The sequence below is a fragment of the Rana temporaria genome, chromosome 1, assembly GCF_905171775.1.
Source record: "Rana temporaria chromosome 1, aRanTem1.1, whole genome shotgun sequence".
In the NCBI taxonomy this organism is placed as follows: Eukaryota; Metazoa; Chordata; class Amphibia; order Anura; family Ranidae; genus Rana; species Rana temporaria.
In genome coordinates, this window is record NC_053489.1 from 396,346,933 (window position 1) to 396,361,979 (window position 15,047).

The 15,047-nt window shown below is 39.9% G+C and overlaps 1 protein-coding gene across 2 annotated transcripts in view; it reads right to left on the reverse strand.

The window, feature by feature from the left end:
• Positions 1-644: 644 nt before the first annotated feature.
• ELL (elongation factor for RNA polymerase II) overlaps positions 645-15,047 on the reverse strand; it is a 128,636-nt gene continuing 114,233 nt past the window's right edge. For both annotated transcript variants that reach the window (XM_040322816.1, XM_040322825.1), the window contains exons 9-12: positions 8,794-8,860; positions 8,538-8,709; positions 2,590-2,634; positions 645-1,988 (exon numbers count right to left, since the gene is read on the reverse strand). In XM_040322816.1, the coding sequence (XP_040178750.1) occupies positions 1,875-1,988; positions 2,590-2,634; positions 8,538-8,709; positions 8,794-8,860 (398 nt within the window). In that variant the 3' untranslated portion in view covers positions 645-1,874. The remainder of the gene's footprint in view (positions 1,989-2,589; positions 2,635-8,537; positions 8,710-8,793; positions 8,861-15,047) is intronic.

Below are 15,047 nucleotides of genomic sequence, written 5' to 3' on the forward strand. Positions count from 1 at the left end.
GTTCGGCTCATCCCTAATCGGAAGCATTCTCTGAATGACACCGAATGTTAAGCTGCTGACCTCTGGTGTTCACAATGAATAAAACTCGCCATGCAGCACGAGATCCAGAAGCAAGTCGAGATCACTGAAGTAGCCAGGTCTACTTCAGGTGGCATCCAGGGCATCGGCCAGGTAGGATAGATATTTAAATATATGTTTTTTTACATTGGTGCAAGTTGGACCACTGTAACTATGTAAAAATATACCATGTCTTGCATTATTTTCTTTTTTTTTTTTAACAGAGAGCTGCATTCTTCTTTAACTCCCTAGCATGTTAATCCTTTCCATGGAAACGGATGAAAAAAAAAGAAGAAAAATACTGATGCTTAATTGTTCTAACATAGTAGCTCCCAATTCTCAGCCCACATGGTGTGTACTCATTAGAAATCTTCAAAGACTGAATCATATCCGACACTACTCCAAGGCTCTAGACCTGGAAAGCCCAAAAAAGGCACATTAAAAGGGGTCTGGGTAACACCACCAAACCTATTGAGTAAATCAATTAATCTAGATAGCTGCATAAAGAGTCCCACTCAGAAGCATGTAAATTAAGTCTTCAATGAAGAATAAAAAAAAATCTCCAAAAGAAAATAGCAAAAAATAAATAAAATAAAGCGCCATTTATTCCCTAGGACACAAGCAAAAAACCAAGCATGCTGGGAGTGCAAGGGGTTACACCTTGCTGGCCAATGGTTTGTCAGTGTCCTATTCCTCCTGTGGTCAGCAGTATAACCCGCCTAAAAATAACTAAATCCTGTGTCCCTTAATGAATCGAAAAGAAATGTACTTTATCATTACAAAATAAAGATCCAGTTCCATGAAGTTCACTGTAAGTTGTATATACTCTAGGCAATCTGCTAGTCTTCATCTTGGAAAACTTCCAGCTAGAGAGACAACATGCAGCATATACAAAACTTCACAAAACTGAATCTCCACACTGGCGCTGTAAAATTAGGTATGGTTTTACTTTATTTCAATCGCCTTACACACTAATAACACTTTGGGTTAACAGTGAACGTCAACAGCTCAAAATATAAGCGGCCAGGCATTGAGAGGGCTCAATTATGAAAAAATTCCATAACAAAGCACTTGTGTAGAAGACTTTGTAGGTGACATGATTCTTGAAGTACAATTGTCTGTTTCGGTTTTTCCAAACTTTCAGGCCTGAAGCGTTTTTTTTTGTGATTTCCAATGACGCTCAGCTTAACACTGTTCCAAACTATGGTTCTAGAATTCCTTTCACAATACTCAAAGCTTGTTCACACCATCATTTAGCCATTCAATTCAAATGGAGTCAATTGAAAAATGCAACAGGTATAAAACACATCCCAATACAAATTAATGCAGCACACATTAAGGTGTGCATTTTTTTTTTGAACAAGCCCTCTGTGACTTCCTGTCCCAAACTCTAAACCACAAGATTCTGAAAATATTTGGCTGCATTGTTCGTTTTATTATTGGATTCCAGTAATGATAAAAGAAAAGAAAAAAAAATACATAACCCCATTTTGGCATCGTTTTGATTATACTTGTCCATCCAATATTAAAACGGAGACAAAAAAAAAAAAAAAATTGAAAAAAGGGAAAAAAAATGTAACCGATTTTGCAGGTAGTGAGCTTAAACCAAGTGCAGCTTCCACTACTTGGTTTATTGAGAACCAGATCATTTCACAAGGTATGCCATTTGTTTAGCAAGTTGTTTCTCTTCCACTGATAGCAAGCGGAACTGCAGAACAAAACAAAAAAAAAAAAAACCTTGCACAGCGAAAAAAGTAAGGGGCCAAGAACACAGCTTTATGTATAGGAGCAACGATACTGCTACCCGAACATGGGCACTAATGCCAGGACAGAACCTGTTGGTCATACTGTGCAATCATTTTTTTTATGTGAGCCAGTTTATTGTGGAGATATTCACAGCGGTTCTTCTCTTCACTGTAATTCGGATTTGACTGTAGGGGAGAAAAAAAAAAGGTGGTCAAAATTAATTAGAAGTCACTGACCCTATCCTACCTCTCTCACAGGTCAACTTTTACAGGAAATATTTTCAATGTTTCTTTTCCCCATCGACTTGCATTACCAAAACACAAATTTTCCAAATGATAAAAGTGGAAATTTTAAAAACGTATAGACCTTTCGATGTAAACAAACATCTTGAACCAAAAAAGGAATGCAGAACATCCATGGACTTATGCAAGCCACACTCTGTACTTCTGTGGACTGTATGCTTCCAGGTCTTAAAGAAACTGAAGTTAATTTAGGTCTACAGTTTCATTTAAGGCTACAGAACATTTGTTAATGTACTGCTACATTCCACCCTGCTGGATATATAGAAGTGTTGGAGAATCAGATAGTGCCAAAAAAAAAAAAAAAAAAAATCATATTTTCATTTAACCGCCATGTCTTATAGTAGACCTTTTACACATAACTTTCACCAAAAGGAAGAAATGTAAATGCTTCAATGTCACCAGCACTTCAATTCTGCTTTGCAAATTGCATGATGCATCAGTTAGCCCAGATATCACGTCAATGACTTTAGTTCAGATTACTTACTTTTTTAATTTTACGATACTCTTGTAAGATTTGATCATGGATAGTCTAAAATGAAAACAGAAAAAGATTCATGTTACTATACCAAACATTTAAAAACACACACAAGAAGGAGATGATGCAGATAGAGTGTCCTGACCTCTAATTATACAGCACTGTTTATTCACCATCAGCATACACTTAAATCAATTTCTAGGCCACCACTGTATATCATGCTATAAATTGACAAAAAGCAGTGCTGGAATAACAGTTACCTTGTGTCAATTTGGGAAGCGATCTTTAATCAATACATCAAATTGTAAAGTTCACCTATAGTGACACCAAAGTTTATAAGCCGTTACATGTAATCTTAAAGCCGAAGCCCAGGATTCCATTTGCCATATTTATCGGCATATAACATGCACTTTTTCCCCCCGGAAAAGAGGGTAAACTCTGCCTATGCGTTATACCCCGATATTTTTATTTATTTTTTATTTACCAGGGGGGGCGGGGATCGGGCATTCTGCCCCGGGTGACACCCATCGGGGTACAGGCTGGCTGTATTTAAGAGAAACCACGCTAGGTGCAGCACTAAAACAATCACATTATATATATATATATATATATATATATATATATATATATATATATATATATATATATATATATATATATATATATATATATATACACACACATACACACACACACACACACACACACACACCTTGAAAAATTTGAATATCATGCAAAAGTTCATTTATTTCACGAATGCAATTTAAAAGGTGAACCTAATATATGAGATAGACTCATTACATACAAAGCAAGTTGGTTCAAGCCGTGGTTTGTCATAATTGTGATGATTATGGCTTACAGCTCATGAAAACCCCAAATCCACATTCTCAGAAAATTAGAATATTGTGAAAAGGTGCAATATTCTAGGCTCAAAGTGTCCCACACTAATCAGCCAATTAAGCCATAACACCTCCAAAGGGTTCCTGAGCCGTTCGAGTGTCACAGTCTGGTTCAGTATGAATCACGATCATGGGAAAGACTGCTGACCTGACAGTTGTGCAGAAAAACAGACCTGGTCTGTTGCTCACTGGTCCAAAGTCATCTTTTCTGATGAGAGCAAATTTTGTATCTCATTTGGAAACCAGAGTATGTAGGAAGAATGGAGAGGCACACACTGCAAGATGCTTGAAGTCCAGTATGAAGTTTCCACAGTCTGTGTTGATTTGGGGAGCCAAGTCATCTGCCGGGGTCAACGCAGCTGTCTACCAGGAGATTTTGGAGCACTTCATGCTTCCTTCCGCAGACGAGCTCTATGGGGATGCCGACTTCATTTTCCAGCAGGACTTGGCACCTGCCCACACTGCTAAATACACCAAAACCTGGTTCTATGACCGTGGGATTACTGTGCTTGATTGGCCAGCAAACTCACCTGACCTGAGCCCCATAGAGAATCTATGGGGCGTTGCCAAGAGAAAGAGGAGAGACATGAGACCGAACAATGCAGAAAAGCTGAAGCCCGCTATTGAAGCATCCTGGTCTTCCATGACACCTCAGCAGTGCCACAGGCTGATGGTTTCCATGCCACGCCGCATTGAGAGAGTAATTGCTGAAAAAGGGGCCCAAGCCAAGTACTGAGTACATATGCATGCTTCTACTTTTCAGGAGGTCCGATATTGTTCCATGTACAATCCTTATTTTATTGATTGCATGTAATATTCCAATTTTCTGAGATTGTGGATTTGGGGGCTTCATGAGCTGTAAGCCATAATCATCACAATTATGACAAATCACAGGTTAAACGGTCTTGCTTTGCATGTAATGAGTCTCTCTCATATATTAGTTGCACCTTTTAAATTGCATTAGTGAAATAAATTAACTTTTGCACGATACTCGAAAAATTGGAGTTTCACCTGTACATACACACCAACACCATCCATCTATTGTAGGTGCATTTTCTCCATTAAATGGCATATACTCTACTGGTTTACACTATGGAGCAGGGTAGGCAACCTGAGACCCTCAGCTGCTGCAGAACTACAAGTCCCATCATGCCTCAGAGCAATTGTAACTGCCAGCCATGCAATGTCTCATGAGAAATGTAGTTCCAAAACACAAAACAGCCAAGTATCATTTCTTATTGAGCTCGGTTGCGTAGTGATCGTGGGAATATAGCAATTTTGGCAACGTGCTTTAGAGGCCTCCAAGGAGTACAAACTAAGCACTTTTTGACCACTCTTTATTGGGGGTCATTTGTTTTCGGTAAGCCCCCACCTTTTAGACACACTGGTGGTATGCGGTCCTATTGTTGTGAAGCTTAGAGGCCGTTGGGATTTACCATCTGCTCTCCTCTGGTCACATGCTTCACCGACCTTGTTCTTCATTGGGACTGTTTTGCTTAATATTTTTGCACTTCTGGTTTCACATATTTCCATTTTCTTATTTGTATTATGTACATTTTTATTTGTATTTAGCACTAATGTGAGATTCTTATAGCGCTGCACTGTTGCTTACCATAAATTAAAGTTAAACTGCTAGGGCCAAGCTGGCTAAAGCAAACTATTTCCATTAGTAAGTAATTTGATGGCTGTGAATGCTGAATCATATTGTAGTAGCTTCAGCAACCTACAGTATGCAGAACTTGATTCCACAGCAGGGTCTCCAAGCTTTTCAACACAAGGGCCACATTGTAGATTTTACAAGTATTCGGGGCTGAAAACAATCAGTTATGTATAAATGAATGAATAACATATTAATAAATGAATATATATTTTACATGAATCATTTTTGCACATCTGTGTCCCCCATCAGAGCCTCCTTGCACATTGTGTCCCCCATCAGAGCCAGCCCCCAGCATCAGTGGCCCCCATCAGAGCCGTCCCCCCAGCATCAGTGTGTCCCATCAGAGCTGCCCCCTGTACAGCAGCAGCTTTTAAAAGGCAGCAGATCGGCAATGCTATGTTGGCAGAGTCTGGGTGAGCTGCGGGCCAGACAAAACACACAAGCGGGTTGTATGTGGCCGGCAGGTTAGGGTTTGGAGACCCCTGTTCCACAACATTACATGTGACTTACACTCTGCCACAACTATAAAATCAAGTTAGGCTAAGTACTTCTCAGCCAGAGGAAGCCTTGTATTTTTATCAACGAATGCAAGGCTTCCTCCGATTGGCCAAGGTGGAGAATGGGACATCTTCTTGCCTTTCCACCCTGGCCAAACAGAGTAAGTCTTGTAATCATTGATAAAAGTACAAAGGTTTCCTCTGAATGGCTGACAAGCACTCAGCTTAACTTGATCTTGTTCTGGCAGTAGATGGGAAGTCACTTGTACTGTTGCAAAATGCAGCGCTGTATAATGTACATTGCTGGTGCTACTACAGTATAATAAAGCGCTCGCAGCTGCTGAATAACTTGGTAATTTATTTAATTTATATGAGCCAGCTTATTTACTAAAAAATTAAAGAAAACCTGGATGTGGGCTTTAAGCTAATCAACCACTATGGCCAGCTCTGCCTCATAAGGCAGAATGATAAAATAGTTCTAATCAATTAACAACCCGTGTTACATTCCACTCAGGCTATACAACTTTTAAATCAAAAAGTAGTTGGCACACTAATCCTCAAGATTTACAATTTAGAAACATGCTCGGACAGTGAATAAAAACCTACAGATTAAGCTGACTTAGCTTTTATTTTGTGTATGTGTGCTCTATAAGCATATCCAAACCCAAAATAAACATAAGGAGAAAAACACAAAAACTATGCATTACCAGCCCTGCATTTACTTTAGGTTTATTAAAGGGGTTGTAAACCCTTGTGTTTTTTCACCTTAATGCATCCTATGCATTAGGGGGAAAAAACACCTGGCACCCCAGCCCCCCTGTTTTACTTACCTGAGCCCTGGAATTTACCACGGCGGAGACGTGCGCTCCTTCTGCCCAGGGTCCTCGGCTCTTGATTGGATTGATAGCAGCGCAGCCATTGGCTCCCGCTGCTGTCAATCAAATTCAATGACGCGGGGCCGAGTCCGGCATTCAGCGTCTATGGACACAAATGCTGAACTCGGGAGCGTGCCAGCAAGGTAACCCCCCTGGGGAGCGCTTCTCCTAGGGGGTTATACGATGCGGGGGATGAGCCACAGAAGGACCCCAGAAGTCAAGGATCGGGGCCACACTGTGCAAAACAAACTGCACAGTGGAGGCAAGTATGACATGTTTGTTAATATAAAAATAAAAATCGAAGCTTTACAATAACTTTAAGGGATTATACAATAAAAAAAAGCTTTAACAGTTTCCCACGTAAAGACTAACTAGTTTTGATACGTTTGAAAATGTACTACACATTGTGTGATACATTATGGGATTACTTTACTAAAACTAATAAATATTTTTACTGAGCTGAAGCAGTGTTCAGGGTTGACCCCCTCGTAAATCAACCACAGTAAAGGCACTTGGTCTTTCCAAGGACATTAGTATGGCCAGCCCAATAGAAATAACTTACCATTTTATCACTGCTCTTGTGGGCTGTGGCTCAAAGGCAGAGACTCAAGCCTACATGTGTTATCATTTATGTAATACAGAAAAAAATTTGGCCACTGGCTATTAAATTCCTTTTGAGATGCAATGCAGGCTTTGCTCTGTGATATACATAGCTTTGGGGCTTAAGGGGCATTTTCTTTCTGTCACGGAATATACGTCTACTAGTCATAGTGGCTTGCCACAGTTGTCCTAGGACCACTACGGCAAAAAATATTCTATTTTGACATCATATGCATGCAATACATGAAATGCGTTGTCCATTAATAGGAAAATTATATACCACATATTATGTATTAAACCTATACAGTTCTCAATATAGGAATTTCTACTTCCAGTAAAACACTTTTCATGGAATTTGAGGGACACAGGAAGTCTCTGATCAGGTTATACCATCACCAACTGGGAGGACTGAACACTGGCACACAAACAAACTAAGCCAACCCCCAGGTTATCTCCTCCTACTACCAGGATGCCTGAATTTTGTAGCAAAATAAGACAACGATCATGATCACAAAACACAGATAAGTTGGACCACCATAGTGGCAAAGAAAAATAAATAAAAAACACAGCAGAAATGGGAAATAAAGGGGTCCAGCACCCTAAGCCCATTAAGTCACTACCAGTGCTTGGCTGAACTGACCAACTCGCTACATATGTAAAGCACCCTCTCAACCTTTTCAACACAGAGGAGCCATTGACACAACTTTCTGGTCTCCGAGATCCCCTGCTAAAAATTACTATATCTACAACTCATTGGAAAGAATGACCTGCTTAGAAATGGCTAAAATCATCAATGCTGGCAGTGGGAAATGATCTGAGGCGCAGAAATTGCCAATTGCTCAAGGAACCCTGGTTGGGAAACCCTGCTCTAAAGTGATCGGTCACTTGGCCTGGAAAGCACTCCACAGCTAACTTTTACTAGCACAAAGGCTGCCATTTAGAGCCCAATGCCAAAAAGTAATTTCAAGGCTATCCCTGCAATGTCAGGTCCAGCAGGGTCCAGACATGGTACAAAATTGGACTGACCCAGACAGCTGCAATCAAAGAGAAAGCTTCAGCAGCAACAGAAAAACCGTAACTAAGAGAAAGAAAATAAAATAGAAAAGGAAAAAAGGGGTTCGCAAAAAATTATGTATTTTTCAACAGAGAAAAGCTTAAGAAAAAAGGACTAGTATGACGCCAGGAAAAAAAATAAAAATGGAGCCATGCTGGTAATAGAAGAGGTTATCCAGGGCTGGCCAACAGTTTGTTTGCCACAGTCTATTCCCCTGGTCGGTAGAAGTATAACCCAAAGGTTAAATACGACTTCCTATGTCTTTAAATGGATGCAAAAAAAAAAAACAGCTACCATTAATTCTGGCGTTGCAAGCCCGCTGGAAAGTTCAGTTAGAAGAAGCAATGTAATGGTGATGTCTGCGCTTTATACCTTATATTCCTCTGAACTAGAGCATAGCTGTTTCAGCTGACCATCCAGTTGTGTAAATTTGCTCGTTATCCTCTCTATCCTTGCATGTAAATCTCTGTATTCATTGTATTCTTCGTTGAAGTCAGTTTTGTAAGTCTGACGCTGCTCCTGAGATGAGATTGCTGTATATTTCCTAAGATATTACAAGAAATTAAATAGTCTAGCAATACATCTAAAAACAATACTTCAAGCACAAAATAGGAGTTCAAATACTTACAAGGTGTAATCTGGCAGCTCTGAGGTTGATGTTGGATTACTGGAATTACTGCAAGCTCCATTTAAATCTAGAAAAATAAATATTTTATAAAAGCCGAACCATAAACTTCACAAAACACAATTGTGCTTAACCACTTCAATACCGCACACCGTCATATGACGTCCACAAAGGGGATCTCCTATCCTGGGTGGACGTCATATGACGTCCTGGACTTTGTGCGGTGATATCTGAATGATGCCTGCAGCTAGAGGCATCAGATATTGTGTTCCGGCGGCGATCCTGCGCACCATAAGAACATCCCGCCGCCATCCGGTGCTTCTTCGGGCTCCCCTGTGCCATCGGGGGCCCGGAGAAAGGATCGCCCTGTGTCGGACAGGAAGCATAGAGATGACTGGTGACCAGATGGTCACCAGTCATCTCTATGACCGTCGGAGGCCCGGGCACGATGTGATGACGTCACGCCCGGGTACCCGCAAGTAAACAAAGCCGCAATTGCGACTAGTAAGCATTAGATCTGTGAAATTTTTTTCACGATCTTATGCTTTCAATCCTGGAGGAGACATGTGGGGTCTTATTGACCCTGCATCTCTCCTTAAAGAGGACCTGTCGCACACTATTCCTATTACAAGGGATGTTTACATAAAAAGCGATCAAAAAACAAAACAAATTTTAATATATAAATATATATATATATATATATATATATATATATATATATATATATATATATATATATATATATATATATATAGTGTAAATAACTAAGTAAAATAAAAAAAAATAAAACGCCCCTGTCCCCGGTAGCTCGCGCTCAGAAGCGAACGCACACGCAAGTCCCGCCCACGTATGTAAACCACACATGTGAGGTATCGCCGCATGCGTTAGCATCAATTCTAGTACTAGACCTCCTCTGTAACTCTAAACTGGTTACCTGTAAAATGTTTCAAAGCGTCGCCTATGGAGATTTTTTAAGTAACAAAGTTTGGCGTCATTCCATGAGTGTGCGCAATTTTAAAGCATGACATGTTGGGTATCTATTTACTCGGCGTAACATCTTTCATATTTTACAAAAAAATTGTGCCAACTTTACCGTTTTCTTATTTTTTAATTCATGAACCCATTTTTTTTTCCAAAAAAAAAGGCGTTTGAAAAATGATTGCGCAAATACCGTGCAAGATAAAAAGTTGCAATGACCGCCATTTTATTCGCTAGTGGGTCTGCTAAAAAAACAAAGTTTGGGGGTTCCGAGTAATTTTCTAGCAAAAGAATGATGATTTGTACATGTAGGAGAGAAGTGCCAGAATAGGCCCGGTATGGAGGTGGGTATGAAAGCCCTGTATTGAAGTGGTAATCTGGCATGTTAACATAGCTAGGTTAAAAAAAAAAAAAAAAAAAAAAAAAGAAGAAAGAAGGTAAAAGTTAATAGAAAACCTCCATATACACAATCCGAAAGCTGGACAAGAGGACCAGGGGAAATAAAAATCTCATTTACTTCAGTGGTGGGGTAAAAATCCTACTGGATCCTTTAGGAGGCAATTGGATATTCCCTGGATCAAGTACCAGTGCCTTGACAGAAGCCAGAAGTAAAAAGGGAAATTTATTTACACAATTTTTTTTTACCATGAGACTGAAAACACATGTTTATTGAGCATGCAGAGCTGCATACACCTGTGCTTTTTAGGTTTAGAGGGGGTCATAAATGGTTCACTCAAGATAAACTGCTGTAAAAAGTTGAAACAGAATGAATTGACACAATACCAATTTTATACCTTTCATTGTCAAAAAGGTAATCAAGTCTATTCCTAAACATACAACTACTACCTTCCAAAGCAAAATCGAGAAATCTTAAGCAGAACTACCTCACTTTATATGGTTATAGTAAACCACAGTCATTGAAATCAATATTTTATCCAACTGCTGTTCGCGGTGTAGCTAATCTCGTCACTTGTGGTCAGAAGTCAATACTGTAGGTTATGAAAGAGAACCCTGTAAAGACTTGAGAACACAGATAGAAGCAGCATGCATGACCCTAAAAACGTATGTCTCACTACCAAGGCAGATTGGATTCTTGGATGGGCAAAATGCAATTTTAGATACTAGAAGACAAGCTGAGCTCTATCTTGGCGAAAAAAATAAATTGTCAGACAAATCCTATGTCTTAGCCCTGCCCAAATTAAGATTACGTACAGACTCGTACAAAACACTCAACTAATCTCATGTGAATTCTTACATTTTTAGCCTAAACTTTACACTTGCCCAGAACCACTCTAGAGACTGGACAACTTTTTTTGTAACCTTTCTCCCCCATATTAAAAAAAAAAAAGAAAAAAAAGAACAAACTTCCCTGGTTTGTTTGTACCTATAGGTAAGCATTAATATAGGCTTACCTATAGGTACTGCAAATGTCTCCTAAACGCACACCGTTTAGGAGATACTTACTTTATACGCCGCCATCATCGGCACATGCACTCCGAAGGAATGGCCGCCCATGCAGTTTCTTCAAAGCCCTGTGCCGTGACCGGCGACGGATGCGCGGTAGTGACATCATCGCGGCTCTGGACACGCACAGCGCTGGAGCCTGCAAACCCGGGAAGATGTCAGCCATTTTAGCGGTGTGCAAGAAAACAAAAATAAATCTGCGCTATCGTGGCGACAAGCAGCTACATACAATCCGGTGAAGGAAAGCAAGAAAAACAAAATACAAAAAATGTAGCGCTAAGAAATAAATGAATAAGAAGACACTAATTGTCTATATCAAACACCAATATATCAGTGTGAACAAATAGAAGTCCATATGTTACTCATAAACCAAATAGATGAACAACTAGTAGATGATGATACGAAGACACTGATTGTCTATGTCTAATAACAATTAGACTGTGTACGAGGGTATAAGTCCATATGGATGAACGTAAACTGGATAGATGAAAAAGCCAATTCCAACTACGATGATCAGAAACCCACGGTGATTCTTAATGAACTAAAAATGTAGTGATAACACCCACCACCAGAAGGGGAGGCTTACCAGATGTGGTGAACCCAAGTGAGCGTATGCTCAAAGGGTCAACAAGGCTGTAAAAATGTAGATGAGAAGATGTACCGGCAAACACCAAAATATGCGATCAACAGGAAACAATGAAGTCTTCACTTGATAACAGATGGAGGAGGCATCATCAGCTGGGAGATGACTCATGGGAAATGGACAACACGCCCAGGGTACATGGAGGAAAATAAAAGGCACACAACTTGCAAGTTGTTGCGAAACGCGTCGGACTCTACTGCTGCCATGCACATTTCAACATTGATGTCCTTTTTTAATCTACCAACTGTAAGTGTTTTTAACCGGTATTAAACTTTTCCCGTTTGTACGGAATTACACTATGTGCCTTTTATTTTCCTCCATGTACCCTGGGCGTGTTGTCCATTTCCCATGAGTCATCTCCCAGCTGATGATGCCTCCTCCATCTGTTATCAAGTGAAGACTTCATTGTTTCCTGTTGATCGCATATTTTGGTGTTTGCCGGTACATCTTCTCATCTACATTTTTACAGCCTTGTTGACCCTTTGAGCATACGCTCACTTGGGTTCACCACATCTGGTAAGCATCCCCTTCTGGTGGTGGGTGTTATCACTACATTTTTAGTTCATTAAGAATCACCGTGGGTTTCTGATCATCGTAGTTGGAATTGGCTTTTTCATCTATCCAGTTTACGTTCATCCATATGGACTTATACCCTCGTACACAGTCTAATTGTTATTAGACATAGACAATCAGTGTCTTCGTATCATCATCTACCAGTTATTCATCTATTTGGTTTATGAGTAACATATGGACTTATATTTGTTCACACTGATATATTGGTGTTTGATATAGACAATTAGTGTCTTATTCATTTATTTCTTAGCGCTACATTTTTTGTATTTTGTTTATCTTAGCGGTGTGCAGGCGCTGATGGGGGGCTTTTTTGGCGAGTAGCTCAGTATGGTAAGCAGCTCATTATGCCTTTGTCTTACAGGTTTTTTTTGTTTTTATTGGAGTTTACATTCTCTTTAAGAGGGATAACTGGTAACTTATAATTCTCAGAGGGGGAAGTAGAGTTAGCTACTAACCAATTTATTCTGTAAAAAGCACCAGGTCCAGAAGAGTTTTTGGGCCAATGCTATAAAAGAAATATGTAGAATGTGTGCCCCCTTACCTGTGCAGTTTATTCAGTGCCATTAGATATCTACCCCCTTATGAGAATGTAACCTGCATATAGGTTACCCCAAAACTTGAGATTGCAGTAATTACTACTCCATCTGCTTGATGAATTAAAAATAATTACAAAATATTAGCCATGAGGATAAACTCTTTCCTGGCTAATTACATTTGTCCCCTTTAAACAGGCTAAGCATCAGACAAAAAGGGTGATTGATATTACAGGCGGTCCCGGGTTACAAACACCCGACTTACAAAATGGAGGGAGACAACAGGAAGGGAGAGGAAATCTCCCCCTAGGAAGGGAAATTTACTTCTGTAAGAGTTATCATGGAAACAAAAAAGTGTCTCCACTGAAGCTGTATCATCAATCCTTGTTTCTACAACAACCAAACCTTTAACCACTTAAAGACCCGCGTATTGTAAATGTACGTCCTCTTTTTAAATATGGATATCTCAGTAACTGCAGCAGCCGCTGCCACAACTGAGGTATCCATATTTTCTGTGGGCAGCCGTGTAAACGATAACGGCGGTCTCCGCGGCGGATTCGCCGCGAGATCGCCGTTATCGGTGGCGGGAGAGGGCCCCCCCTCCCGCCGCTTTTCCGCGCCCTCCGCCGCTTACCGTAGCCGTCGGTAGCGGCGGAGGAGATCGGATGCTGCCGCCTGGAGAGCGAGGACTTGAGTGAGGGCAAGATGGCCCCCACCCGTCCTCATAGCTCTGCTGGGCGGAAGTGACGTCAAAACGTCAGTCCCGCCCAGCCTCTTAAGAGACAATTTTTTTGTTGTCATTTTTTTAAATGACAAATTTTCCTTTTTTTTTTCTTGCATTTAAGTCTAAATATGAGATCTGAGGTATTTTTGACCCCAGATCTCATATTTAAGAGGACCGGTCATGCTTTTTTCTATTACAAGGGATGTTTACATTCCTTGTAATAGAAATAAAAGTGATCATTTTTTTTATTTTTTTATTTCAGTGTAAAAAATAATAAAATCAATAAAAATAAATAAGAAAACCAAAAAAAAAAATTTTTTAAAGCGCCCCGTCCCGACGAGCTCGCGCGCAGAAGCGAACGCATACGCGAGTAGCGCCCGCATATGAAAACGGTGTTCAAATCACACAAGTGAGGTATCTCCACGATCGTTAGAGCGAGAGCAATAATTATAGCCCTAGAGCTACTCTGTAGCTCAAAAAATGCAACCTATAGAATTTTTTAAACGTCGCCTATCGAGATTAAGGGTAAAAGTTTGACGCCATGCCACGAGCGGGCGCAATTTTAAAGCGTGACATGGTGGGTATCATTTTACTCGGCGTAACATTATCTTTCACAATATATAAAAAAATTGGGCCAAATTTATTGTTGTCTTATTTTTTAATTAAAAAAAGTGAATTTTTTCCAAAAAAAGTGCGCTTGTAAGACCGCTGCGCAAATACGGTGTGACAAAAAGTATTGCGATGACCGCCATTTTATTCTCTAGGGTGTTAGAAAAAAAATATATATAATGTTTGGGGGTTTTAAGTAATTTTCTAGCAGAAAAAACTGTTTTAGTCTTGCAAACACCAAATCTGAAAAACACCCAAGGTCTTTAAGTGGTTAAAATCCAACTGTCATAGGGACAGAAAATTAGACAAATTCTTCTAAAAAGGGGCACAGACAGCAAAACAAAATGTTACAGGGGTGTTAACCCTACAGACCCCACACTGTTTGTAACCCAGGGACTGCCTGTATATCAGCTATTCATGATAACTGGAATGAAGGAGGAAAGAGGAATGGTATGGCTTCTTTTTTAGATCTCCAAAAAGCTTTGGATTCTTCTTCTTGGGAGCGTTTTATACTCTGCAAAAATTAGGGTTGGGAATTGGGCCCAAATGTATATCCATTTTCTGGATTCTATATACAGAACCTATAGCATCTGTCAATTAAGGACTACAAATCACAAGAACCTCTGCGGATGTAAAGGATGCCCATTGTCTCCATTTATATTTATCTTTGCATAGGAACCATTGGCAATAAAAGTTGAGAAAACTTGGGTATTAAGGGTATTACATTAGGGAG